The sequence below is a fragment of the Peromyscus maniculatus genome, chromosome 1 (genome assembly GCF_049852395.1).
Source record: "Peromyscus maniculatus bairdii isolate BWxNUB_F1_BW_parent chromosome 1, HU_Pman_BW_mat_3.1, whole genome shotgun sequence".
In the NCBI taxonomy this organism is placed as follows: Eukaryota; Metazoa; Chordata; class Mammalia; order Rodentia; family Cricetidae; genus Peromyscus; species Peromyscus maniculatus.
In genome coordinates this window covers 14,151,127-14,177,835 of record NC_134852.1, presented here as the reverse complement: position 1 = coordinate 14,177,835, position 26,709 = coordinate 14,151,127, and the positions used below count along the sequence as shown (strand labels likewise).

Sequence of the window (26,709 nt, the reverse complement as noted above, 5' to 3'; positions counted from 1 at the left end):
TTATTTTTAATTATGTGTACATATGTGTGTCTGTATGTGTGGGTTTGTGCATATGAGTATAAGTGCCTGCTGAGGCCAGACCAGGCAGCTGGATCTCCTCGAGCTGGAGGTTGAGAGCTCCACTGTGTGGGTGCTGGGACCAAAACTTGGGGACTCTGGAAGACTGTCAAGCAATCTTAACTTCTGAGCCATCCCTCCAACCCCAAGATGTTTGGTTTTTGATCATGTAACCATCTTGAATTGGGGCTGGGACAGGTCTCCACAAGGTACCCTATTCATACACCTAGGTTTCTCTGGCTTTACCACTTTCTCTGGCCTGTGTAATATCTAGCAAAAAGCAAGCGAATGCCAGGCAGGCACATTTGTTTCCTAAGCGTCTTAGCCTGGAAGTGGCCTATGTCATTTCTGCTCCATCTTACTGGTGAGAACCAAACACAAGGCCACACTTAGATGCCTAGAGAAGAAGTGTAACCCTTGGGTGTGGAGAGACACCCCAGGAATAATTTGACGTAACTCCGTGAAAAAGAAGAGCCAACCATAGCAGTCACTGAGCCATGTGTGGGAAACTGTGATGGTTAAGATTGATTGCCAAGGGGCTGGAGAGATGGCTCAGTGGTTAAGAGCACTGACTGCTCTGTCAGAGGACCTGGGTTCAATCCCCAGCACCCACATGGCAGCTCACAACTGTCTGTAAACAACTGTCTGTAATTCCAGTTCCAGGGGACCGGACACCCATGGCAAAACACCAATGCATATAAAATAAAAATAAATTAATAAATAGAAAAGATTGATTGCCAAACTGGAGAGGTGGCTCAGCAGTGAGGAGCACTTGGTCCTCTTGCAGGGGAGCCGAGTTTGGATCCCAGCACCCATGTTGGGCACCTTAAAAGCACCTGTAATGCCGGTGGTGGTGGCACACACCTTTAATCCCAGCACTTGAGAGGTAGAGGCAGGTGGATCTCTGTGAGTTCAAGGCCAGCCTGGTCTACAGAGCGAGTTCCAGGACAGCCAAGGCTACACAGAGAAACCCTGTCTGGAAAAACAAAAACAAACAAACAGGAAAAGCACCTGCAACTCTGGCACCAAGGGAATCGAACACTTCTGGCCTCTGCAGGCACCTGTACTCACATGCACATACTGGCATGCATGCATACATGTAGTTAAAAATAGAATGAAGATTTAAAAAAAGATTGATGACCGATTTGAGCAGCTCTAGAGTCACCTAGACTAGCCCCCAAGCATACGGTGAGGGATTATCTGGATTAGGTTCCTCGACAGAGGAAGACCCACTGTGGTTGGTATTGTTCCATCCCTCCAGCTGGAGTTTCTGGAGAGCTGAGTACCAGCCCCCCTCCCCCCCCAAGAATGAAAAGAGGAAACCCAAACAAATCAGATACAAAAAGTGACTTGAGGATAGTTGGTTGGAGTCAGGGAGTGTGCCCTGAGCATCAGGGTGGGGGTGTAATGGGAAAGCGGGGGTGGGGGAGAGCTGGGGGGTGGGGGTGGGGTGAGAGGCCGAAGCAGAATCGCACTTTACTGGAGAAAAGAAGATCGTTTGGAGAGGTAAGAGATAGCCTGGGGTGCTCAGGGCCTTTGTTCCTTATAGCTGTTTTTGAAGGGGACACAAAGCTGGTCCTCTCAGGGTTTCATGGGTATGAGGTGAGTGAGCATGCATCCCTCTGAGGCTCACCATGGAGGAAACACTTAACCTTCATAGTACTCAGTTTAACATTCTAAGAATTCCTCTGTTGTGGCCTAGGGCTCAGGACGGGATGATAACTAAGCACATTCACTGCTGCCAGCTCGCCTTTTAGTTCTGTTAGCTTTGAGCCAGGAAGGAGCAGTTAATTATATTTACTGTCCTCTGTTTACTCTTTAGCTTTGGGGCCATTTTAAAGCCCCCCCCGCCCCCCCCTCCAGCCTTTCAATCAGTTACAAGCAGCCCGTGATCTTTATCACAAGCTGAAAGGTCCCGGCTGGTTTATCTTTAATCTAGCCATGGAAATCCAGCCTTGGACATGAATTACTGGCAGCTTGGAGATTTTCCATTACAGGGCTCAGCATAGGCCACCTCATGCATTTCCGACTTCTCTACCCACCCTAACAGACCCAGCCGCGAAGGTTGGGTGGTGCTTCTGGGGCATACAAAGTCGGCATCTTGTTAAGGGAATGGTTATGTTTTCCGTTTTCTTAGCTTGTCCTCAGGTGTCATGTATCTTTGTGCCTTTAGGCTTTGTTTCTCTAGGCTGTACAGTACTTTCTCTAGCGCAGAAGGGGTTGTTTCAAAGACGATCCAACCCTCGCTTACTCCAAACACGGGCAGCACCTGACGTCTGCTTTCCTAAAGTTAGTTACAGACCACTGATCAATGCCATTCGTCTCAGAGAAGCGAACATTGACATTTATGCTTCACATTGTGCCTTGAATGCAGCAGATACAGAGGGTTCTTTCATTCCGTTTCTTCACCATTAGCATCCTTGCAAAGTTACATTGCATAGAGAAACACTTAATTTGGAGGCATACTCCGCAGGTTCGAGCCCAGGCTCCGTCATTCTAGCTGCGTCACTTAATAAGGTGATGTGACCTCTGGTCCTCTGCAAAACGGGGACAGACTCGAGATGAGGTCGCCCCAGAGGACAACCCTCAGTCCAGAAGATACAGGATCCCAGATCTCGGGAACCGAGGTTTACAAAAGACCGGCGTTGACCTGGAGGCGTTGACCTGGAGGCGTCCCGGGGCGGAAGGGGTTACGATGATAGAGACGCCAGGAGGACCGGAGTGGCGGGAGCGTCCCCGCGGGCAGCTCAGCGCGCAGGCGCGGGTGGGGAGGCTGGGCTGGGGGCCGCCCCGACACCCGGAAGTGTGCGCCTAACGGGTCGAGCCCGGCCTTCGGCCCTGGGAGGGGGCGGGGCCGGAGCCCCTCGGAGCCGGGCGCCATAGAGCCGGACGGAGGACCCGGGTCCTAGACGTATCCGGAAGTGGCGCCTCTCGGTGACCATAGAGCCGGAGGGGGTGGCGGTGGTGGTGGAGGAGGCCAGGGGTCGCGGAGCTCGCCCGCCTAGAGCGGCGAGGAAGCGGTGGCGGCCCCGGGCGGGGGAAGAGCGGGAGAGGCGCGAGCGGAAGCGGCCGGGAAGGTCACTTCCGGCCTGGGCGCCCGTCCCCCTGACCCCAGGGTCTGAGTCGCCGCTGCTGCCGCCGCCGCCGCCGCCACCATCCGCGAGGCAGGCGAGAGGAGGAAGAGCGCGGCGCGGCGGCCCCGGGGCCGAGGAGGTGAGGGCGGCTCGGGGCTCAGCGGGGCGTGCGCCGGGGTGGGGGTGGAGGGGGGTGGCTGGGGTGGGCGCGCGCCTGGAAGCCGGGCTTCGGGCGGGGGTGGGTGGGGAGGCGGGAGGGCGAGCGCGCGTGCGCGGCGTGGTGAGGGGTGGGCGTGGGGGGGTGGGGGGGGCGTGAGCGAGCGAGCGCGCACGCGCACGCGCGCGGGGCCGGGGGAGGGGGGGGCTCGCACTCGGCGCCGCGAGCCGGGGCAGTGCGCGTGCGCGCCTCCGGAGGCCGTGCGCGCCGTCTGTCACCTCCGCTACGCGCCCCAGGGGGTGGTCGGGGGGGTCCGGGCCCGATCCGGTCCGAACTTGCCGCCGGCCATGGCCGGAAGTGCCGGGGACTCTGGGTTGAGGGGGGGTGAGTCGGAGTCGAGGGCTGATGGGGGGGGGGAGAAGGGGCCCCGCCGCCTGGACCGGGCTGACCGGAAACGGCGGCCCCGGGGACAGTCTAGGCCTCAGTCCTCCCATGTCCTCCCCTCCGTCCCCATCTCCAGTCGCCCCGGCCCGTTGCTGCCCCGGGCGCCGGGCGCCGGTCTTTTGATCCGGCGGGTAATGACGGGGTGCAGGCGGCGGGAGGCCCATTCATCTGTTTCCCCCGCGCGTGCTGGCGAGCGGGCGGGCGGGCGGCAGGAAACAGGTCCCGGGACGGGGGGAGCACCCGGCAGGCCAAGGTCAGCGCCGCGTGGGCCGGACAGTTGCCTTCCTCCCCCCCCCCCCCGGGGGGAGGGCAGGGGTCCCGCGCCCAGCCCCGCCCCTCCACAGCGCTCCCGCCTCCACCCCCAGGCTGCCCCAGAGCAGGTCCCGGGGTGACCCTCCCATCCCCGGCGTCCAGTGCCCCGGCACCTGCAGAGGTCAGCGGGGAAAGCGATGCCCAGGCGCTGAAGGGAGTGTGGCTGCAGGAGAGGGAGGTGAACAAGAAGTAGGTGTGGAAAGCAGACGCTGAGACCTGACCCAGCGCAGGCCACCGGGGTTGATTGCTCAGGGCCTTATTAAAAAGGCAGTGGTGACTTGGTTTGGTTTGGTTTTCTTTTGTCCCTCTCTCTCTCTAGTTTCCGATTCAGGCTCTGTGTCGGGCCTTGTTGAGGATCCAGGTGGGATCTGGCCTCAGCCCTGGGGCAGGGATAAGCCTCCTGGGTGAGGCGCAGCCAGCTCTCCCTGCCTGCCTCTCTGGAGTTACTGACGTGACCCAGAGAACTCTGACATCAGGTTCCGACTTGGCTTATCTCATCCACTCTCCATCTAGGCTGAGGGTGGGACGGGAAGGGCATACATATCCAATGGCTTGGACCATGGTGAGGTGACTGAGTGGCAGCCACTGGGAGTATTCCTCACTAAGAGCTCTGTAGCTCAGATCCTTCAGCGTCCTTAGTTCTGTGGCTGTAGATAAGAAACACCACTCTGTTCCCATGAGGACACAGTGGAGGTGATGACAGCATTCTCCCCACTGCGAGGCTTGTCATCCTTTCCGGCAGAAGTTACTCAAAAGGTCTCTGAAGCCAGCGCTCCTGAGTCCCAGCCTTGGCTCTTTCACAGTTCTGTGACCTTGGATGTGTCCACTTCCCCTGTCCCAGGCTGTTTCCCCCTCAGTCTCCTGAGGTGGAGACCGTTGTCACGGTTCCCTGAATAAGCCTAGTCTATCACGACCACAGACACAGCTAATCCCAGCACATCGAATTGCTCTGCTGGGGACACCCCAGAGGTCGGAGAACAATTCCCAAGGTTTCCATGGGCCAGGCCTGCTGGTGGGTGACGCTGGCCAACTTGACAGGGATCTTGTAGTCCTTTTGGGAGTTGTTCAGGCCAAGGGGGAGATATACCAGAGTGGCCATGGGAGTTCTGGGGGCCTACAGGGAAAGGATGTCGTGATCTCAGTGCAGGGGCAGTGGCATTAGCATTGGTGGGTCTTGGACAAGGGGTCCCTGGGACTTATGGGAGATGGCGGGATGCATAGCTCAAGGCCGTCAACAACTATGTAGTCACTGATGGGCACCCATAGCTCTTGGGGGTGGGGTGCCCAGATACACTTCACAGGCTTTCCACATCCATATTGGCATCCTCTGACTAACTAGGGCTGCACCGGTTTTGGGCCTCCATATTGAGGAGAGACTGCAGATTGGATGACGTACTTTGAGAGCTTGGCAGGCTCCTGGTGCTACGTTCTTTGAGGCCCTGGGACAGAGGTGGTCACCTTGGTTTTGGCAAGATAGGACAGATGCTTGCGCTGGTATTCGTGAGGCCTAGGCCCTAAAGCAGCTTCAGAATATAGTCTGTAGGAGCCCAGAGCTGGCCTCTGATTGTAGTGCCATCCCTTCTATTGGAACAGTTCTTTTGGGCAAGGCTGGGTCTGGGATCACAGGCCTATTCTTAGGTGCTAGCCATTGGGTTGGGGTTCCTGGTTCCCCATTCTGTGGGTAAACTGTCAGGAAGACTCCTGCTTACAGGGCTGCTGGCTGGAAGACTCTTGAGACCTAGTCTCTTATTATAGGGGACCTAGAGCATAGTTGGATGAGCAGAGGTGACTTCTGCTGGTGGCTGGGATGGGTGATGAGACTGGAGATTCATGTCAACTGTGGTGGAGGCCTCACTAGCCAGCAGAGTGGGTAGGAAGCTGAGCTGGAGTGTAGAGAGCTGTAGAGTTACCCAGGTTGCTGGTGCCTCTGCTTTTCCTCTTCTGCCTTGGCCTCTTGGCCTCTCCTTCTGTGTTCCCAGAACAGAGGCTTCTCTGCTGTGCCCAGTGGGGAGCTCTGTCTAGCTCCGTACAGGAGTGCCTGCCCCAAGTGGATAATGCTGGGGACTGGACATCAGATAAAACCTCAGCCTCAGGGTCAGGTTGCTCAAAGCATTACTTTGGGGCTCTGTGCAGGGTCAGTTGGTCAGGGCTGAGTATAGGTCCTGCCCTCCTTTTGAGGACTCAGTCTGCTGTTCATTCCCTGTGATGTTTGAGGGTGGGAAACCCAAAGGAGGAACTTTAGGGTTAAGATAGGAATCTCTCCCAGAGGACGGAGGACTCAGCCACAGGATCAAACATTAATTGGGAGCAGTGCCAGTGTCCTGAGAGGAAGTCTGGCCGACCCAGATTTGACCTGGAGTTTGCTCTGTGGCTGTATAACATTGTATTAGCCACACAGTTGTCTAGATTGCGGCCTTCTCATCTCTGAAACAGGTACAACGGTTATGCCGGGCAATAAATGCTTCCTTGCCTTGTCTGCCGGCATGAAGTGCCTACAGGTTCCTTGTCCAAACCTGGGCATGTGTCATGATTTACTGCTGGCACAGGGTGAGATGAGGCACCTTGCCTCGGTCACATGGTTGTTCAGCAGTGGGGTAGGTTCTGACCGTGGCAGCTTGCCTGTAGGGATTGTCCTCTGGCCGTTCAGGGGATCAGGATCCAAGCTTATGTGCTTAGAGCACCATGTACCCCAGGGCTTGGGGTTTAATCTGCACTTGGTGAATGTGATCTGTTACTGTTGGCTGAGGAAGACAGTTGCAGCAGAGAGAAAGGAGCAGTTTCGAAGGCTTCCCAGGGGGAGGAACTGTTGATGCTGGGCCTTGGCACTTGGGCGTGCTACCTCAGCAGATCTAGAAAGGCATAAGGCCAGGTGGTATCTGCACACCTAGAAAACAGCCCGGCCCAGAGTGTGGGTCTGAGGTGGCTCATGAGTTTTTTGTCTGTCTGTAATGCGAAATGTAGTTTTTAGAGAGTTTTAGGTTCACAGAAAAGTTGAGCAGGAGGCACAGTTCCGTTATGCCCCTCCCACCAATCCCAGGTTCCCCACTGTTGGTATCCCACTCCACCCCCATCCCGGGTTAGCTTGCTGTTATCGAGAAACCTGTGCAGACCTTGTGATCAATTGCCCAGCATGCACAGTGGATTCCTGAAGAGGGTTTGCTTTCGGCAGTTTGCAGTTACATGCCAGTGGTTAAGAGTCAGGTGCTCAGGAGTGACCCTGAAGATCTGCAGACACACTGAGGCTGAGGGCTAATGCTGCAGATCCATGGCTGGCATGGCTGTGCGTGGCCAGGGAGGAGCAGGGTACCCCTCAGGGACTGCTCCAGCTGAGTGCCAGGTGTGTCACTGGTTTACAGTGGATTAAGAACCTAGACAGCTCTCCTGAGGTAGGTGAGGCCAAGGTCTTTCTCTATCCTGACCATATTGATCATCAGGCCCTGCTAGCCCAGGTGGACAGTGTCCATGCTCTGCTGAAGAGACTAGAGCCCTCAGGAAGTGGATGTACTAGACCAGTTAGGAGGCAAAGGCATCTCCTCAGCTAAAACACTGGAGGGGAGACCATGAGGACCAGGAAGTTCTGCCTGGCTCCATGCCTTGTCCAAATACACCCTCAGATCCGGATGAGGTGCAGCCGATGTTCTCAGATTGTGACTACCAAAACTGACGGGATGAGATGGAGTAGTCCCCACGCACGGCTCACCCCTGAAGGACAAGTGTAAGAGCCCAGTGGCGGCAAACAGTGGGGTTCATCCCTGGGATGCTCAGGCCTCGTCCTGGGGCTGAGGAGATGGGGGCTTAGCTTTGGTCTGGTGTTGGATGCAGGGCGTGGTTAGAGAGGAAGCTGAAGGGCCTGGAGTGAGGGGGCAGGCACAGACAAGGAAGCGGGAAGGGGTCTGCTAGGGAGAGCAGAGAGGTTGCTCTGTGGAGCACTCTAGTGAAGGACAGACAGCAGGGCACTGGGCTGATGGCCGTCTGCAGCATATTCTGGAGTGATAGGTACCTGGCACACTTAGTGACTGCCCTCGGGGAGCCTCCGCAGAAGGAAATGGAGAGAAAACCAGAGATAATGACAAAGCTGGCATGTGATACGAGGCGGGGCTGGGCACCGGAGGAGGAGACACTTGAGTCAGCCCTTGAGAGGGGAGGAGGAGTAGGCAGCTGGAAGATCTGGGCCAGGGTTCTCCAGATGGCCCAGTGGGGGTAGACAATGAGATTGGGGCTCTGGGAGAAGGTGGGAGTTTGCAGGGCCTAGGCCAGACCAGGGGCCTGGGGGTCTGGGGCGAAAGTCGGTTTTGTGGCTAGTGCAGTGGGTCTGTGTGATAGGGCTGTTTTAGGCAGGGTAATGTTTCTTGCCCATGGCAGTTTACCTAAATTAGGGGATCCTTTCCATAAGGTACAATTTGCCCACTGAAAGCATACCGTTTGCTGGCTTTCAGCATGGTCACTGCTTTGTGTGTGCATCACCACAAGAGATTGTGGAAAATTTCCTTGTTACAAAAAGAGGCTAAGTCCTCGTGGTGACCCCCCACTATAAAGTTATTTTCATTGCTACTTCATAGCTGTAATTTGCTGCTGTTGTGCATTGTAAATATCTGATATGCAGGATATCTGATATGCAAACCAATGAAAGGGTGGCTCATCCCCCACAGGTCACAGCGCACAGCTTGAGAACTGCTCTTCTCTGGGTTTGCTTATTTTAGGTGCCTTACATGGAGTTGAGCATAATGTGCTTTCCAGAATTTGACTTGCTTTACAAGCAGAAAGTCTTCGAGGTTCAACTTTGTGTGTGTGTCAGTGCCTCACTCCTGCTGTGGCTGAGTGCCATGCTTCTCCTGATGGCCATGTGTATAGCCGCTTTTTGTTTTTTGTTTTTTCGAAACAGGGTTTCTCTGTGTAGCCCTGGCTGTCCTGGAACTAGCTCTGTAGACCAGGCTGGCCTGGAACTCAGAGAGATAGAGAGATCCACCTCCCTCTGCTTCTGAGTGCTGGGATTAAAGGTGTGCGCCACCACTGCCTGGCTGTATTGGCTTTTTGGCTTTTGTGATTATATTCCCTGAGCATTCACATCTAGATTTCCGTGTAGCAGGAATTTTTCCCATGCACTGCTCTAGGGTGCAGACTGTAGTGGAATTGCTGGGTGGATGGCGATTGTGCCTGACCTTGAAGGACTGCCAGGTGTTTTCTGAAGCAGGTGCCCCGCCTGGCCTCTCACCCGCACTTTCATGACAGTGACCTGCAGTGTGAGTGGAACCTTTGTGGCTGTGCTTGAATTTCCCCAGGGCAGGCTTCGTTCCATGTGCCCACTGGCCCTCTGGATGTCTTCTTTGGAGAAAGGTATTCGAAAGGTATTCAGACCCTTTCCCTAGGGCGGCGTGTGTGTGTGTGTGTGTGTGTGTGTGTGTGTGTGTGTGTTGTCTCTGCGTGTGCACATGTGTTCAGATGCTTATGAGTGTGAGCACACACAGAGGTTGACTTCAGTCACTTCTCTGTCTGATTTTTATTTATTATTTTTGGTTTTTTTCAAGACAGGGTTTCTCTGTGTAGCCTTGGCTGTCCTGGAACTCGTTCTGTAGACCAGGCTGCCTCAAACTCACAGAGATCCTCCTGCCTCTGCCTCCCAAATGCTGGGATCAAAGCAGTGCGCACTGCTTATTTTTAAAGATTTATTTATTTAACATGTATGTAGCTGTTTATATGTGCCATGTACATGCAAGTACTTGAGGCAGAAGAGCATTGGGTCCTCTGAAACTGGAGATAGGCAGTTGTGGACAGCCACGTGGGTGCTGAGAACCTAACCCATGTCCTCTGTAAGAGTAGTCAGGCTCTTCCTCCCTGCGCATCTCTCCAGCCTCTCCACTTGGTTTTTGAGATGGGGTCACACTGAGCCTGGAGCTCACCCTTTGGGGTAGATGAGTTAGTCAGCCTTGCAAGTCCCCCTCCCCAAATCGGCCTGGCTCTGCTTCCCCGGCGCTGGGGTTACAGGTGTGGTCCGCCACGCCTAGTATTTTGTGTGGATGCTGGGGATGTGGGGTTACAGGTGTGGTCCGCCACGCCTAGTATTTTATGTGGATGCTGGGGATGTGTACTCGGTCCTCACACCTCTGCAGCCACTGAGCCGAGTGCTGCAGCTTGCTTGCCCAGTTTTTATTTAGGTTATTTGACCTGAGTGACTTTTTACAAAGGATTCATTTGCTCGTGGAGTGGAGAGGGGTCTTGAGAGGCACAGGCTGCATCTAGAATTGGGGTGCCAGTGAGGGGAGGTACCCAGAAGCAGGCCCTGGGGTGGGGGGTGGAGGGAGCAGAGGGAAAGAACAGAGGAGGCAATGGCTTGGTTGGGGCCTTTGAGAAAGGGGGAGCTGATGGTGGCGTTGGTATCCTTGCTGTTGACCCAGGGATTTGGGGGGTGAGGGTGTTTGAGGCCCAGAAGTAGATGGGGCACTTGGTGACAGAAAGTCAGTGTGTTTGCTGATGAAAGCGGAAGGTGAGGCAGGTGCTGCTGGAAAGAGGTAAGGAAGGAGGTGCGCTGGGGGTCACTACTCCTGCCTGAGGGTGGGGGGAGAGGAGCAAGGGAGACGTGAGTGTGAGAGAGGAGGAGGGGCGGCTTCTGCACCCAGCCCCAGCGGGCGGGGGAGGAGGAGGCCAGATTGGCAGCAGAAGAAAGCAAGGGGATAATTGGTGGGCAGGCATCCAGAGGGGGTGGGTGGGACCTAATAACAACAATAATAACAATAATTTGTCTGGGCTTAATAACCCCGTCAGATCCATGTGCTAATTGGATTGCTTAAGGGCTCTGCTGGGAGGGATGGGGACTGGGGGGGGGGTGCCCTTTCTTCTACCTCTGCAAGGTGGAGGTCAGAGCAGGGTGAGCATCTGAGAGGCTGGAGGTGCTGGCTGTGGAGGAGGAGGAGGAAAGGCAAGGGTTCCTGGTCAGAAGCGTCAGGTTGCTTGGGCTGTTCTTTGTTTCTTCGGAGGTGCTGGGGCCTGAACCTAGAGGATCAAACCTAGGGCGTCCATCACATGCCAGGCATAAGCTTTGCCACCGAACACTCTTGCACATCAGGGAGTTTTCTTGTCTTCAGGTTGGGCTCTACTCCAGGGAGCTAGGTTTGTGGCTCCTAAGGTTCTCCTGGTTCCTCTGTGCCTCCCCTGCAGACGCAACATCCTACTCCCCAGGCTGTGAGATCTCAGGTGGGCCCTGTGCCTCCAGACCTAGAGCTAGAGGGCCAATAGTTATCTGTCTTCATGAGTGGATGAATCAGTGGATGGGACAGAAAGAGGACTGGATGCCCTTCTTAAAGCCTTTGCGAGATCCCTGATTTCATCCCCACAGGCTTGGTGCCACGGGCGGCTTCTCACAGCCCTGTGAAATAAATACCTGTCCTGCAAAGACACACACAGCTGAGCCCTAAGAGCCCTACTTGCTCAGGGTCACAGCGGAGCTTCCGGGCGGGGATTTGCCAGTGAGGAGGAGAGACATGTGCCCCTGTCTAGTCCCGGGCCTGCTTTCAACTTGTTCGCTTACGTCTGTCAGGGTTTCAGCTCCTGTAGAGCACTATGTGCTGCCCTAGGAGCCCCCTAGACAGCCCTACAGCTCTGCTACCTAGAGGGGGCAGGACGTAAGAAGGGCGGGCGGGCACCTTTGAGGCTTGCTGAAGATCTGTCCTTACCCCACAGATAAACCCAGGCTACTGTATGTGTGGCCTGCGGCCCCCCTCTGGCTTCCCAGCTTGCCAGCAGGGGCCTGGGGCAAGACAGAAAGGCCGGTGACAAGGCAGGAGGAGCAGACCTTCCTTCTGAAGTGCAGACCTCTCAGGACATTTGTGGGAGTGGGGAGGCCAGGTGTGGATTGAGGCGAGTCTTTCCCAGTTGCCCTCTTAGTTTTGAAAACTGGCTTTGACTGAACCTGGGGCTCACCATTTTGCTAGACTGCCTGGCCAGCAAGCCTCAGGAATCCTCGTGTCTGCTTCTCCAGCACTGGGGCCCAGGTGCACCGCCATGGGTGGCAGGCCTCTGCGGACTGAGCTGTCCCTCTCCTCGATGCCTTCCGGGGCATTCACCGGTGGGGTAGGAGCCAACCCCTCCCCTCCCCTGGGCCCACCAGTGCTGTGGACTTGTGTGCGTCCTTGGTTCAGGGGAACTAACTCATAACACTTGGCTTCGCAGACAGAAATCAGCACAGCAGCACATGGCCTGGAGCACAAGCTAGGCTGCCTCCTGCTGGCTCTGCTCCCAGCCCATGGCTCCTCACGGCTCTCACAGCCCTTGGCCTTGAAAGCTGTCCTTATTTTTGTATCTCTTGCTCTTGAACATTAGGAGTCAACCAGACTTTTCCTTGTATTTGGCCAGATATAATATATTTTAGGCTTTATGGATCATAGTGCAAACCAAAACTCATTCTTAATAGGTGACTAGAATATATAAAATGGGACCATTTGAGGGGAGACACCATGGTGTCGGTGTTAGTAGGAGTTTGGCTAATCTGGCAGACCTTTTCCAGCCAGCGCAGGTTAGGCCCTGCAGCGTTGCCTCTCACTCTGCCGGCTCTTTGGGCTTTAGCCCCCTTGAGGGTTGCCTCACTCACTGCCTGGTCAGAATAGGAAGGCTGCCTGGCTTTCAGGAAGTAGAGGCTGGCCTCCTCTGACCACTGAGGGCATTTTGCAGGGGTGAGGTGAGTAGAAAGCTCAGCCCATAGCCCGGCCCTCCTCCCTGCAGGAAGTTGGCTGGAGCTGGGAATTCCCGGCTGCTTGAGCTCTGGGTTTATTATTTAAATGGGACACAGTATCACACTTGGCAGCAGCCTTTCGCAGGACAACCCTCTCTGTCCACCTCTTTGACCCCTGCAGTGCCTGGAGCTTTTTCTTTTTCTTAGGTACTTGTAATGTTGACGGTTTTATAATCATCAGGCATGTATACTTTTTTAAAGTTGACTTTCTATTAAAGGTATTTGTGTGCTGAAATATGCTGTTTTTTTTTTTGTTGTTGTTGTTGTTTTGTTTTTTTTCGAGACAGGGTTTCTCTGCGTAGCTTTGCTCCTTTCCTGGAGCTCACTTGGTAGCCCAGGCTGGCCTTGAACTCAGAGATCCGCCTGGCTCTGCCTCCCGAGTGCTGGGATTAAAGGCATGCACCACTTCCTGGTCCTAGTCGACTTCTTGTCTGTGGATTTATCTAGAGTCCATACCCATGGAGTCCTATGCCATGTGGCCGTGCACTTAGTGACCTTGGAAGTTCATGCATGCAGAATCTTAGACTATGTGGCTGTGGACTTAGTGACCTTGGAAGTTCATACATGCAGAATCTTACACCATGTGGCCCTGGACTTAGTGACCTTGAGTAGTTCATGCACACAGAATCTTACACCACGTGGCCCTGGGCTTATTTGACCCTGAGTTTAGTGATCTTGGGCAATTCACGCACGAACCTATTTCTGGTGCCCTGGGCTTTGTGACCTTGGGTAGCTCATGCACCTGGAGCCATACACCTTGTGACTCTGGGCTTAGTGACCTTGGCAGTTAGTTCATGTACAATGAGTCATATATTGTGGTGCCCTGGGTGTAGTGACCTTTGGCATTTCATGCAACCATGTGGCCCTGGGCTTAATAGGCCTATGACCTTGGGAAGTCCATGCACACGGGATAATAGGCTTAGGTCTGTTTCTTTCCCTAGTATTGACTTTCTGCCTTTTAGCTGTCACACACAGCACTGCATGCCTGGTCACTCATGCTGTTGTGCAGGTGTGTGTTTTCTTCTCTTGGGTGTGTGCCAAGAGTGCAGCCATAGGGTTACTTGGTAACTCCTTACCATTTGAGAAATGGGCTGTTTTCCAAATTGACAGTTCACCTGACGCTTTCCGGTGTACTTGTAAGTTCTCCTGGAGTTGTTTGCTTGCTTGTTTCACTTTGGGACAAGAGCTGGTGTAGCTAAAGCTGGCCTGGAACATTGGATCCTCCTGCCTACCTCTCAGGAGCTGCTATTACCACATGTGCACCACCACACCCAGCTTCCTTTGGAGTTTTGGTGCCATGACGTGCCATCTGGGAGCCCTGCAGCCTTGTGTCTTGTGTAGGAGAGATGGAACTTTCATTCTCTCAGAGTTTCCTGCTATGTCCAAAAAGTCAGCTGCCGCAAAGCACATCACCCAGAAGAAAACTGAGGTGCCGCCTTGTGGGTGGGCACCTGTGAAAGCACGGCCCGTGGGGCTTCTGTGCTGGTGACTGGAGCTGTGCTGTGGGGTGTGGAGGGGAGGCTTGTTGATCAGAAGTCCCTCGGCCTTGGCTCCTCTCCTTGATATGGTGGTTTACTCCCCTGGAACACAGATGGCGTGTCTCAAGAGAAAGGAAAGGGAGTCACTGCTGTCCCCACAGACCTTGGAGGGCAGTCCTCCCTGCCTGGTTCTATCCTCCCCTGCCTGGGGGGGTTCTGATGGGTTTCTGCCCTCACACCTGCTGGGGGGAAAAGAAGAGAACAGAAGACATTTGGACTCCCTTTTGTGAGCAGGAGAATCTACTGGTGTCGTAGGCCTGTGACCCATGACTGCCTTCCCAACCCCCACTCCCATGCATGCACACGCTCGCTGTGGTTTGCTGACATTCTGTCCCATCCACAGGCTGATGGGGCCTTCCAGGTTTCCCAGTTTAAACCTTGCTGTTCTTTTGAGAAGCATCTTCAGAGTTTTGGGTTTTTCCTCCCAATCATCACCTGGGATTCCTATAAGCATTTGCACCCAGCTCTTGGGCCACATGGCCGCCTTGTGCACATTCATGGGACTATTCAGACCTGGCTCCAGCAACTGGGGCCCATTTGGGTCTTTTTGTCTGCTGTGTGTGGTTCTCCCTCCTGAGCCAGGTCCGCGGCAGGACCAAGTGCTGGAATTCATTGAGTTCTGTTTTTTAAGCCTTTCCTTGGCCCAGTTTCATTCAGCCGTGTGTTCATACCGTTGTTGTGGGGCACTTGGGCTACCTGGTGCTGCTGTGCATGCCGGGGTTCCTCTGGGTAGTGCTGGCGGAGGAGTGGACGTGGGAGGGCAGACTGACTTGGTGTGACATGAAGGAGCACTAGGGGTGAGGAGGAGAGAAGGCCGGGTCGGGGTAGACGGTGGCCAGACAGGCCTTCCAAGGTGACTCACTTCAAACAGTCTGGCAGGGAGAGTGGTCTTCACTCCTCACAGGCTCTCAGGAGCCAGGAGGGACACAGCTGCAGGGCCCCAGGTGGCTGTGCCCGTAGGGGCCTGTGGTTCAGGCTTTCCTGAGGCCTGGTCCTGGCCTAGAAGACCCTGGCGTTGGTGTTGTCTTACGGAGCAGGATGTGCAGACCTGCCTGCAGTTGATACATTTAGGCAGCCCGGCAGCCCAGAACGTTTGCTCTAGGAAGTCAGGCTTTCTGCCTTTGAAATTTCTTTCTGTTGCTCTTACTCGATGTAGAAGTTGTCAGTCTCCTGTCACTGCTCTCTTCCCAGTCATACCTGAGCGCCACTTCCGCACTCTGGAGGCATAACGGCCTCTTCCACCAAGTGTCAAATCTGCATGGTCGTGTAGCCCCCTCTGTTCTCCATCTTGCCCATGAGGAAACCGAGTCATGGCGATGGAGTTGCTCTGCTACGTTCCAGTTGGGTGGATCTGGGGAGGGAGGGAGGGGTCTGGGAATATGGCTGCAGCCTGTGTAGCCCGTGGGGGCTGAACAGTCTTATCTCCTGAGTCCGGGGTGCCGCAGCCCTAGCCGTCTCAGTGCAGGCTCCTGTGGCTGGGCGACTGTGCCTGCCTCGGAGAGTGCTCTGTCCTCACAGCACCTGTAAGTAAGCTCTGTCTTCTGCGTTATCCCTTCCTACAGGGACCCAGACATGGAGCTGCGGGAAGAAGCTTGGTCTCCGGGGCCGCTGGACTCTGAGGACCAGCAGATGGCCAGTCATGAGAACCCAGGTGAGGTGGCCTCGGTGGTTCATCAGCCAGCCCCACTGCCTTTCCACCAGGCCGGGGGACCATCCTTTGTCACTCTGGGGTGCCTGGACTCCTGCCGCTTTCCCTCTAAGAGCCCCACACCCACAGCTTAGAATGAGAGGTTGATGCTCTGGTCCCCAAGGGTCCTTTTAACGGGACCGTCCAGATCTTTCGCCTCATGTCTCCCTCCAGCTGGCTGTTGTTGAGCACCGTTTTTGTGCCCTATGCCCTGTTCTGGTTCCAGGAACACTGACTGCTTTATGGGTGCTCCTCACATCAGGGTGGCCCCTAAACCCAAGGTCTGGAAGTTGTAATGAATGAGTGAAGGACTAGGAAGGGGAATCTGTAGTCATGTGGTAAGATTTGGGAAGGGTGGGCTGGATTAAATATGAAACCATTCATTTTTAAGCGTTGGCACATGTGTTCATTTTTTTAAATAAAGTATTATTGGGTGGAACAAAACTCCTGTGGGTTACGTGGTGCCCAGGTTTGGGGGTAAACCCATGCTGGCCCACCGACACCCTCATCCCTCTCCCTGGTGATACCAGCGTGGTGACAAGAAGGTGATGACACTACCAGCGTGGTGACAAGAAGGCACAGCGCACACTGTGTCTGCTGCCTGGGGCGGATGGCGCTGCCTTCCTCCCTTTTAATAAATCGGTGCTTCCAACACATTGCTCCGGTGTTCCTTAGACGCCGCTGCATGGCCCCGGGTTGCTTTCTCGTCACCCCCACCTGTACACAGCCACGAACCCATTGTGTGGGGTTACAGTACAAGTGTGGCACGACCCTGAGCACCTGAAGACCGTGCAGACTGTCGTAGCTTCCCTTCGGTTACTGTGAAAAGCACTCAACATGAAAACTTAGGGGAGAAAGGGCTCATTTGAACTTTTTTTTTTTTTGATTTTCCGAGACAGGGTTTCTCTGTGTAGCTTTGCGCCTTTCCTGGAACTCACTTGGTAGACCAGGCTGGCCTCGAACTCACAGAGATCCACCTGCCTCTGCCTCCCGAGTGCTGGGATTAAAGGTGTGCGCCACCAACGCCCGGCTTCATTTGAACTTCTAATTCCAGGTTACAGTCCATCATGCCGTGAAGTCACGGGCAGGAGCTTGAAACAGCTAGTCACAGCACATCCAGTCAACAGCAGAGAGAAATAAACGCATGTTTGCTTGCTTGGGCCCAGTTTGATTTCTTTCCACCCATAGCAGTCTAAGAGTCCCTGATCAGTGACGCCCTCCCAGTGGGCTGGCTCTTTCCATGGCCGTTAACTGGTGACAGCTCCTACAGACGTGCCCGCAGGACAGCCCTGTGTAGAGGTCATTCTGGCTCGTGTCAAGGTTGACAGAGCTGGCCAGCACTCTGACGTTGCTTTCCCTGGGCTCTACCTTGTTTAAGTGCTGGCCTGTTTCCCACACACTTGACTGGCCTCTGAAGGTGGCCCTCAGTTGGTCCCCAGCAGAACCCTGGCTCTGGACAGCGGGAGCTGTGCTGCCTCGTCCTGCTGAGTGCTTGCTGAGCGAGCAAGAGGCACTCCAGAGAATCAGATGGCAGGCTTTTAGATTTTATTTTATTTTCTGACTCTTGCATATTTCTGGGAAGCCTGTTCAGCCGAGAGAGGCTAATGCTGTTACTGAGAATGGCACTATCGGTGTGTCTCGACATTGCCAGCCTCCACGTGGGTCATCTCTCTGAGAGCGCACAGAGCCTCGGAGGTCAGGCTGCCTGTTGATCCACTTTATTTTCAAAAGGATATTGGTGGGGTTGCGGGGGATGGAGTTGGGACGGAAGCGGACAGCTTGCCTAGGAATGGGCTCCCTGGGGCTCCCTGGGGCTCCCTGGGGCTGAAGCGGTTTCACAGTCAGTCTCTCAGGCTCCCTTTCTCCCGATTATTCCAGCTGCCATGTGAGATGGGCAGTGGCCATGGTCAGAGAGATCCTTCCAGGCTGTCTTGGTCCTTAGCTCAGCAACAGGCTATCCAGAAAGAAAAGTAGAGTAGTCCCAATAGAGAGGGACTTTCAGCTGCTGTCGTGGTAGTCTCCCACTGGGTGGTGAGGCTCCGTCCTCCTGTGGAACGTAGCACTCACCCGCCATGCAGCTCGGTCAGCGGGAGAGCTCACTTCAAAACTAGAGGCTCTTCCCAGGTCCCTGTGTAGGAATACAGCAACGCATAACCAAACCCCAGGCCCTTAGACCACACTGACAAATACCAGGCCTTGAGCATGGCTGCTAGCTCTGGCAGACCTTATGGGATGAGCCACCTCAGCCTGGGTGTGTAGGGGTGGCTTAGGGGAAGGAAGTGGGGGAGATGGCCTTCAAGAGTTCACTGGGAAGTTCGGGGGCAGGGACACACTTGGGGATCCATGGCTATAAAGTAGGTGTTTTGTGCAGAACTGTGTGGGACATGAGAGGCCAGGGAGGCCAGTGAGAAGAAACCTGGGTTCTTGAACCATCTCGGTACAGCCCTGAAGGGTACGGCCTAGGGAGCGAATTGTGAGCAGGGAGGGAGGCAGAAGAGACTGTTCTGATGGAAATAGGGCGGCAAGTGGCATTTGTGTGGCCACGGTATGCAAACAGCGAGAATTCCATCCCGTTGCCTCGCAGGCCAGGACGCCTGCCTGTCACAGGAACTGTGGCCAGTGCCCTAGAAGGTGTTTGTGAAAAGGTGACTGGGAGTGCCTCTAGAAGTGCAGATTGCTTAAGTGTGTTGAGAGAGGATCCGGCCCACAGAAAAACGATGTGATTCTAGAACTCTTCAATGGGCAAACTCAGCAGAGATGAGGAATAAAATCCAAACCCAGAATGGAAAGACTAGAAGGAACTCAAGTGAGTAAGCACATTGTCCCAAACATTAAAGGTGAGGAGGAGCCAGAGAGACGACTTCCTTCCAGAGGGACCCCTCCACCTGTGACTCCGGCCAGTTCCAGAGTCTGATAATGGACTCTGCACCTGCACCCACATACAGCCGCCTCAGCAATACATATAATTAAAACTTCTGAAGAGCTGAAAACAGCATAATTGTAAGATGAAGATGAGTTATTTACTTTTGAATTTTCGAGACAGGGTTTCTCTGTAGCGCTGACTGTCTTGGAACTCTGTAGACCAGGCTGGCCTCAAACAGATCTGTCTGCCTCTGCCTCCTGAGCACTGGGATTAAAGGCATGCACCACCATCTCCCAGCAAAAATGAAATTTTTAGAAGATTAAAATGGAGTAAAGAATATTGAAGTTAGGCAGAGAAAGTGTGATATACATTTAGACCGAAACCCTGATGTATGCAAAGCAAAGGAATAGACTATATGGCAGAACTATTCATGGGCTACATGACTCAGTGGTTAAGAGCACTTGCTGCTCTTGTTGGGGACCCAGGTTCTGCTCCCAGCACCCATGTCTGGCAGCTCACAACTGCCTGTAATTCCAACCTCGTGATCCAATGCCGCCTTCTGGCCTCTCCATTACCTTATACACTTGTGGTATGCATTTACACAGACACACGCACACACAGATACAGATCCGTCCTGAAAACTAATTCCAGAGAAAAGCCCTGAAATTGAGCTCTGTTGAGAGAACAAGTCACAAACATCGAGAGCAGCCATAAAGAGCTGAGGGCCAGGGTGTGGCTCAGTGATAGTGCACTCGTTTCCCATGCCCAGGGGTGTTTGATGCCACCTGTTGAAAATCAAAATCCAACTTCCGGGCAGAAGGAATGAGGAGCTTATAAGGAAAAGTAAAGGCAACGGGTAGACATCAACATTTCAGCCCAAGAAAAGCATCACTGACAGTCAGTCCTCAGGGTGAGAAGGGTGAGCCAAGGATTTGAAGGGTACCAACAGAACAAGAGCCCAGTTAAGCCCCTCACCTGTGTGCCTTTCCCGGAAATGTAATGGTGACTGAGCTTTGGACAACCCCAGTGACCAGAGAGAGGCAGGCAAAGGTGGCAGTGAGCGGGGGCTGGCTTCAAGCACAGGACCAGACACCTGCCTATGGGGACACTGAAAATGGAAAGGGACTCGTTAGGGCATTTAGTGTGCCTGTGCCCAGAAGGCAGCCTGCGTCAAACCAGTAAGTGATTCCTGTTGTGATTCGATCGTCACCCACAGTGGTGATGGGAGCTGTGTCAAGTGGGAGGTACTAAATAGTTTCAATAAAAACTTTCAGCTGCTGAGAGTACTTATGGCAATTGCCACTGTGGATTCATGAGTTTTTATTTGAAAACAAAACCCAGAACAGGCACTAACTGATTTTGCTCCCGAGTACTGCTTTTGGAAAGCTGTCGGTGGTGGGTCTGGGGTAAGCGGCATACAAAACAAACGGGATGCTGCTGAGGGCACTGGACCCAGGGAGGACGACAAGCATGGAGGAGGCTCACACCAGAGATGGGCAGTTTTAACCTGGTGAATTTAAACCAACGCTTGTTTTTGCTGTGGTACTGGGATCCAGCCTAGAGTCTTGGACAGTATAGATCAGGGCCCTGCCACAGAGCTGCATTGCCAGCCTCCTTTCTGCTTCTTATTCTGAAACAAGATCTTGCTAAGTTGCCCAGATTGGCCTTGAACTCATAGCCCAGGCAGGCCTCAGCCTCCCAGGTAGCTGACACTGCATACCTGTGCCACCAGGACAGGGAAGGGAGAGACTCATTTGGTCACTTTGGCGAAGACTAACTAGAGAACCAACCTACGCTTGAAAACTGGGCAGATGTCCTGCCTACAACCTCCTGAAGTGAACTGAGTACCAAGAGCTTGACTCTGATGTGGTGTCTTGAAATCATTACAGCTGCTGTCCCACAAACAGAATAGCTGCCCCTTCCATGATCTGAGCATTGTCCCAGGGCAATACAAGAAGCCTTTCTTCTGGGAGAGGACAAGACAGCATCGCGAGCCTCTTTGAGGAGGCTGGGCTACAAAGGGGTGGGCTGTCAGCCCACTAGTCCAGAGGTGGCATCAGTGTACTGAGTAGCCAGCAGGGCCATATGGGCCTGCTTTCTAAGAGTTTCAAATGTCATGTGTGTGAGAGTTGTGCCTACATGCATGTCTGTATACCACATGCTTGCCTGGTACCTGTGGAGGTCAAGAGGGTGTCAGAGCCCCGGGACCTGGAGTTTCAGATGGTTTTGAGGCACCATGTGGGTGCTGGGAATCGAACTTGAGTTCTCTGCAAGGACCACAAGTGCCCTTAACAGCTGAGCCAGTTCTGTTTTTCCTGAGACAGTGCAACCGGGAGAAGCTGACTCTTCAGTCCCCTGCTAAATGTCCACAGTCCCACTTCCAAACGCCTCTGCCCTTCAGAACCGAGTGTCCCTGTTGAGCCCAGGCATCAGCTAAAAACGGAACTCCACCTTCTGATCACTTAACAGTTTGCTTATTTACAGAACAGGCACACTTAACTCAATAACCAGACAACTTAGGAAAAGTCAGAGTCTAAGGAAAGAACATGCCTGAATTCTCCTCGCCCCTTATGGCCTTAGCCACTGATGGCCCTGAGGGGTGGTGGATGTATCTTCCACCCCTGCAGGTCTCTGTCCTGAGCTCCCACACTTACTGCTGTCTTCAACATTCAGACTTCATGTCATGACTGCAAATACTGTTCAAAGATGCACATACACACAGTACCCTGGCACTCAGAATCATTAAACTTGGTGTTGTATTTTGTGTGTGCATGGGAGAGTGTTGGCACAAGCATGCCACCACGCACATGTCGAGGCCAAGGAAAACCTGAGGGAGTTGGGGTTCTCCTTCCATCATGTGGGTATTACGGTTGAATTCAGATCGTCGGGTTTAGGGCAAGCACATTGGCTTGCTGAGCCATCTCCCAGACCCTATTATGGCACTTGAATACATATGTGTCACTATTTTGTTTTTACTTACTTCCTCCACCATCCAGGTACTGGGCCCCTTCCCCCTCTTAAATAGTCCCTCCTGCTTCTCTCATATATCTCATTATTCTTTCATTGCCTGTCCTTTTAGACCTCTTCCTCCCCGTCTTTCTGCCTTCATTTTTCGCATGCATTTGCGAGCGTGTGTGTGTGTGTGTGTGTGTGTGTGTGTGTGTGTGCGCGCGCGTGCGCGCGTTCGTGCATACGTGCGTGTATATACATGTGTCTGCCCACTCTGTGTGCCCATCCACAAGTATGCACAGGCCAGTGGCAGATGTAGTGTATTGATCTTCACATAGACACTGAAGCTGCATGTGTTGGCTAGGTTGCCTTGCCTGGAAACTCCTGGAATCCATTTGTCTCTACCCACCAGCCAGAATTGGAGAGTCAGGTCTCCATCCCTGGCTTTTGTATGGGCTCTGGGGATTTGAACTTGGGACCTCTTGCTTCCACAGCAAGTACTTTTACCCAATTGATGCATGGACTGTTGTTTAGTACTTGGAACTAGGAACATTTCGGAAAGTAGTGTTGCTGGGGCACAGAGCCCAACCCCTGCCCCCAAGGTTCTTGTTCTTGATCGAAGGGGACTTGGACAGACAGTTTGATTATGTTAGAGGGAGAGAGACTTATTGTATATGGGGTGTGGGTATTCACATGGGTCCGTGGAATCAAGAGACGGGTACCTCAAGGATGATTCTAGCCTTTCCCAGCTGCAGGGAGGTCATTTCTCTGAACTGAACCACTCTTGCTTGGCAAAGGGCCCTTTTATCCTCCAGTTTACACCTTTGAGCAAGTTAATCTTTGTACCCCAACACCTCTCATCTAAGCTTCCCCAAGGGACAATGCCACCTGCCATGTTCTGGGTTCTTCTTCAGCCCAATTTGCTGCATAGGCTTTGCACTTCAGATTCACATAGAGGGTACCGGGAAACAAAAGGCTGGGTGCTAACACTGGAGTCAAATTCTTCCTACAGATACTGCTGTGAGCATAAGGGTCCAGGTATGGGAGAAAGGAAAGAAGAGAGAGAGAAAGCCATACTTTGAATAGAGCGTGGGAGACGGGAGGAAGGCTAGGGCCCAAGGCCTTGCTTCCTGGAGTTGTTGAGGGTGCACAGTTCTCCCAGGGTGCCGTGGGCATTAGGTGAAAGAGCCGCTCTTGATCCTTTGGGATCAACCAAGGAGGAAGTACATACTCTTTGCAATATTTGTTTTAACCTTTTGGTCAGCTAAGAGTTGCTGTGTGTGGCCTGGAACTCAGGGTGTCTAGGAAGGCTCCATTTGTCTCAGCTTTGGGCCCTGACAACAGCTGTGTTTTCTCTCACCTGTCCCCGCTTTACCTGTGGGGCCATTGCTTCAGCCTCACCCCGTCAGCCTCCATAGGCTGTGATCTTTATCCTCCGCTGAGTTTATTTTTCATTTAGCCCCTGAGGGCCAGCGCCTGACTGTGAGCTCTGGGCTGCTTGGAGAGTTCTAGTCTAAACCTTTGAAATAGGCCTCCTTTCAAATTTTACACACATGCACACACACACCCATACCCATGTGGAGGTCTGCAGGGAGCATCTTATGATGGGGCTCCTGAACCCCTGTGGGCGGGCCTTCATAAGGGCCGTTATGGACCACTCACCATTTGTCTCAGGAAGCCAACCGTGATAGTCATGTGTCCTGGGCAAAGGACCCCTCCCTCCCTCCCTCCCTAGCTTCCCGTTGCATTGCAGGTTGCCTTGTAGCCACCAGATGTGGGGTTGCCAGGCCTCGGGTGTCCCTCCAGCCCAGTGGGCCACTGTTCCTCATTTGCCCGCATTGCCTCAGAGGCCGCGTGTGAGCACTGGGAGCTGGTGATGGGAAGAGAGCTTCCAGTGGACCGTGAGACCCGGCTTTGAAAGGAGACTTCAGGGCGCCACCTGAGTTGGTTGGCAGGCTGGACCTGGTGAGCCCTTGGCATGTGACTGCAGGCAGGCCTTGGTTCTTCTGTAAAGTCGGGAGGCTGGAGGAGTTTAAGGGTGGGTAGGCCCCTGGAGGAAAGATGCCAAGGAAGAGGAACCCAGGCCTCAAGAGCAGGACAAGTTGGGACTGGATGGGAGGCAGGCTTCCGGGGCAGGCCGGATGCACATGCAGAGCGGCTCGGGCTGTCCTGAGAGGTGGGTGTCTTCAGTTGTCCAGACCAAGGCCCCTACCCTGTCGTTGTCCTTGGTAGGCAGAGGGGGGCGGTAACAGGCTAACTGGGGGGAGGGCTTGCATGCCCAGTAGTCAGGCTAGTGCACCTCCCAAGCTGGTGTCCATCCCATTTGTCCAACTCTGCCCTGTTTCTGTTTCCCACCCTGCAGCTAGGGTTGCCCAGATGAGACACCATTACGTCCTAACCTGCATACCTTGTAAGACCTCTTTCCCATCCGCGTTGATGTTCAGGTGTCATTTGTGCTGGGGCCTCTCAGAACCCTTGACCCTCTATAGCTTTGGTCGGTAGACCTTTTCGGGGGCCCTGTAGGCCTTAGTTAGGCATTGGTCTACAGGTCCAGAGAGAGGCTAGCAGAGGGAACGTCCACTCTAAGGGAAGGAGAACAGTTCTTAGGGAGATGGGTTAGGAACACAAAAATACTTAGTGAAATACCTGGAGTAATCAGTGCCCCGTGGGATAAGGGGTGCGGTCTGCAAGCTAGCACAACCCAGCTGCCCTTGGGTTGCACGAACCCTGAAAGGATGAGCTGCCCTGGGCGGCTCTCTAAACGAACCATCGGCAACCCACATGTGGACGGTCGCTGTGGGCCCGCCACCTCTGACTTGCCTCCTCCTTCCCTCTTGCCTTGCAGTGGACATCCTCATCATGGATGACGACGACGTCCCCAGCTGGCCCCCGACCAAGCTGTCCCCACCCCAGTCCGCGCCTCCACCTGGGCCCCCTCCCCGGCCGCGGCCGCCTGCACCCTACATCTGCAACGAGTGCGGCAAGAGCTTCAGCCACTGGTCAAAGCTGACGCGGCATCAGCGCACGCACACAGGCGAGCGGCCCAACGCTTGCAGCGACTGCGGCAAGACCTTCTCGCAGAGCTCGCACCTGGTGCAGCATCGGCGCATCCACACGGGCGAGAAGCCATACGCCTGCTCCGAGTGCGGCAAGCGCTTCAGCTGGAGCTCCAACCTCATGCAGCACCAGCGCATCCACACGGGCGAGAAGCCCTACACCTGCCCCGACTGCGGCCGCAGCTTCACACAGAGCAAGAGCCTAGCCAAACACCGGCGCTCGCACAGTGGCCTCAAGCCCTTCGTGTGCCCGCGCTGTGGCCGCGGCTTCAGCCAGCCCAAGAGCCTGGCGCGCCACCTGCGGCTGCACCCAGAGCTGTCAGGGCCGGGTGTGGCGGCCAAGGTGCTAGCGGCCAGCGTGCGGCGTGCCAAGGCGCCCGAGGAGGCGGCGGCGGTGGACGGCGAGATCGCCATCCCCATGGGTGATGGCGAGGGCATCATTGTGGTGGGCGCACCGGGGGACGGTGCCGCAGCAGCCGCAGCCCTGGCGGGGACAGGGCAGCGGGCAGCGGGGCCACGGTCTCGGAGGGCGCCGGCGCCCAAGCCGTACGTGTGCATGGAGTGCGGGAAGGGCTTTGGGCACGGGGCCGGGCTGCTGGCCCACCAGTGCGCGCAGCACGGGGACGGGCTGGGGGCAGTGGGTGGTGAAGAGCCCGCACACATCTGCGTGGAGTGTGGCGAGGGCTTCGTGCAGGGCGCTGCGCTGCGGAGACACAAGAAGATCCACGTGGTTGGGGCGCCGTCGGTCTGCAGCAGCTGCGGACAGAGTTTCTATCGGGCAGGCGGGGAGGACGACGGCGAGGACCAGTCGGCGGGTGTGCGGTGTGCCGAGTGTCGCGGTGGGGAGGCCCGGTAGGGACGGGGGTGCCCGAGGGGTGGGCAGGGCCCCTCGGGCTCAGTGGGGACTATCAGCGAGCAAGACCACGAGGCCCAGGGAGAACCGGACCGAGAGGAGCAGCGGCCTCCCTCCTTCCTCGGCCCACGCTGTCCTGGGTGTGAGGGGGACCCTCGGCCAGCGGGACAGGTTCTCAGGACTGCCCACAGCCTCTCTGCTGACCCGCACCGGCCCTGTGTAGGTTCCCAGCCTGGGAGCCAGAGACAGTGTGTGAGAGAACTGTGTAGATCAATCGGCACAAGACCCTCAATGGAGAGGACATCCCCCACCGCAGGTGTGGGCCATGGTGTCCTAAGGAATGGAGGGAATCCTGGCCTTGTGCACCAAGAGGGTCTTCCTTCCCTTCTAGAATTTTCTTTTAATCATACCTTTTTGACCTCTCCCGTTCATTAATTTTTCTGCCCCGTGGGTCCTTGTCGATTTCCTAGCCCAAGTCGTCCCTCTCCCTCCTGGATTTGCAGTAGCAGAGGAGTGAAGAAGTAGCAGCCTGCTCCCAGCACGGTCATTGAGAGGACGGACGGACGGACGGACGGGGTCCTGTGTGCTCCCTGTCCTGGCGGTGGAAGAGGGGATGTGGGAGCAATAAATGGCACTATTCAATTGTCCCAGCACTGCCTGGTTCTTGAGTTTGGGACGGAGAAGGGAAAGAGGTTGAATGGAGACAGCCCACTTTGGTGACCACCAGTGACAAGTGCCAGACCAGAGGTGACCATGCTGGGCCCCGAGTGTCCTCAGCCATCCCAGGAAGGAGGCCTGCTTGCTGAGGAGCTCCTTCCTGCTGGGAAAGGGCTTCAGGCACTACCATCTCCACAGAAAGGTGCAGCTCCCAGGGACTCCCGTGCTGTGACTCATCCAAGTGCTGGTTACCAGTTAGCCAGATGTCTGCCCTCTCTGCAGAGCGGGCTGTGTCTCTGTGGCTGCTACCGTCCAGTGAAGGGGATCTCAGAGGAGGAGG

At 54.8% G+C, this 26,709-nt stretch overlaps 1 protein-coding gene across 14 annotated transcripts; it reads left to right on the top strand.

Moving 5' to 3' along the window:
• The first annotated feature begins 3,127 nt into the window (after positions 1-3,127).
• On the top strand, positions 3,128-26,362 carry Znf787 (zinc finger protein 787). 14 transcript variants are annotated; one of them, XM_076570307.1, is made up of 4 exons: positions 3,221-3,270; positions 15,867-15,955; positions 17,046-23,768; positions 24,649-26,362. In XM_076570307.1, exon 4 carries the CDS (start codon positions 24,663-24,665, stop codon positions 25,713-25,715), a length of 1,053 nt encoding a protein of 350 aa, XP_076426422.1. In that variant the 5' UTR covers positions 3,221-3,270; positions 15,867-15,955; positions 17,046-23,768; positions 24,649-24,662; the 3' UTR covers positions 25,716-26,362. The 14 variants fall into 14 exon arrangements, with proteins under 14 accessions (XP_076426392.1, XP_076426422.1, XP_076426429.1 ...); XM_076570314.1 differs by lacking the exon at positions 3,221-3,270 and adding an exon at positions 3,708-3,863; XM_076570327.1 differs by lacking the exon at positions 3,221-3,270 and adding an exon at positions 4,257-4,520.
• Positions 26,363-26,709: the final 347 nt, after the last annotated feature.

Coding starts and splice junctions, on each gene's coding strand:
- Znf787 (XM_076570277.1), top strand. CDS start 15,877: ATGGAGCTGCGGGAAGAAGCTTGGTCTCCGGGGCCGCTGGACTCTGAG. Junction 15,956..24,648: donor GGCCAGTCATGAGAACCCAG/GTGAGGTGGCCT, acceptor CTTGCCTTGCAG/TGGACATCCTCATCATGGAT.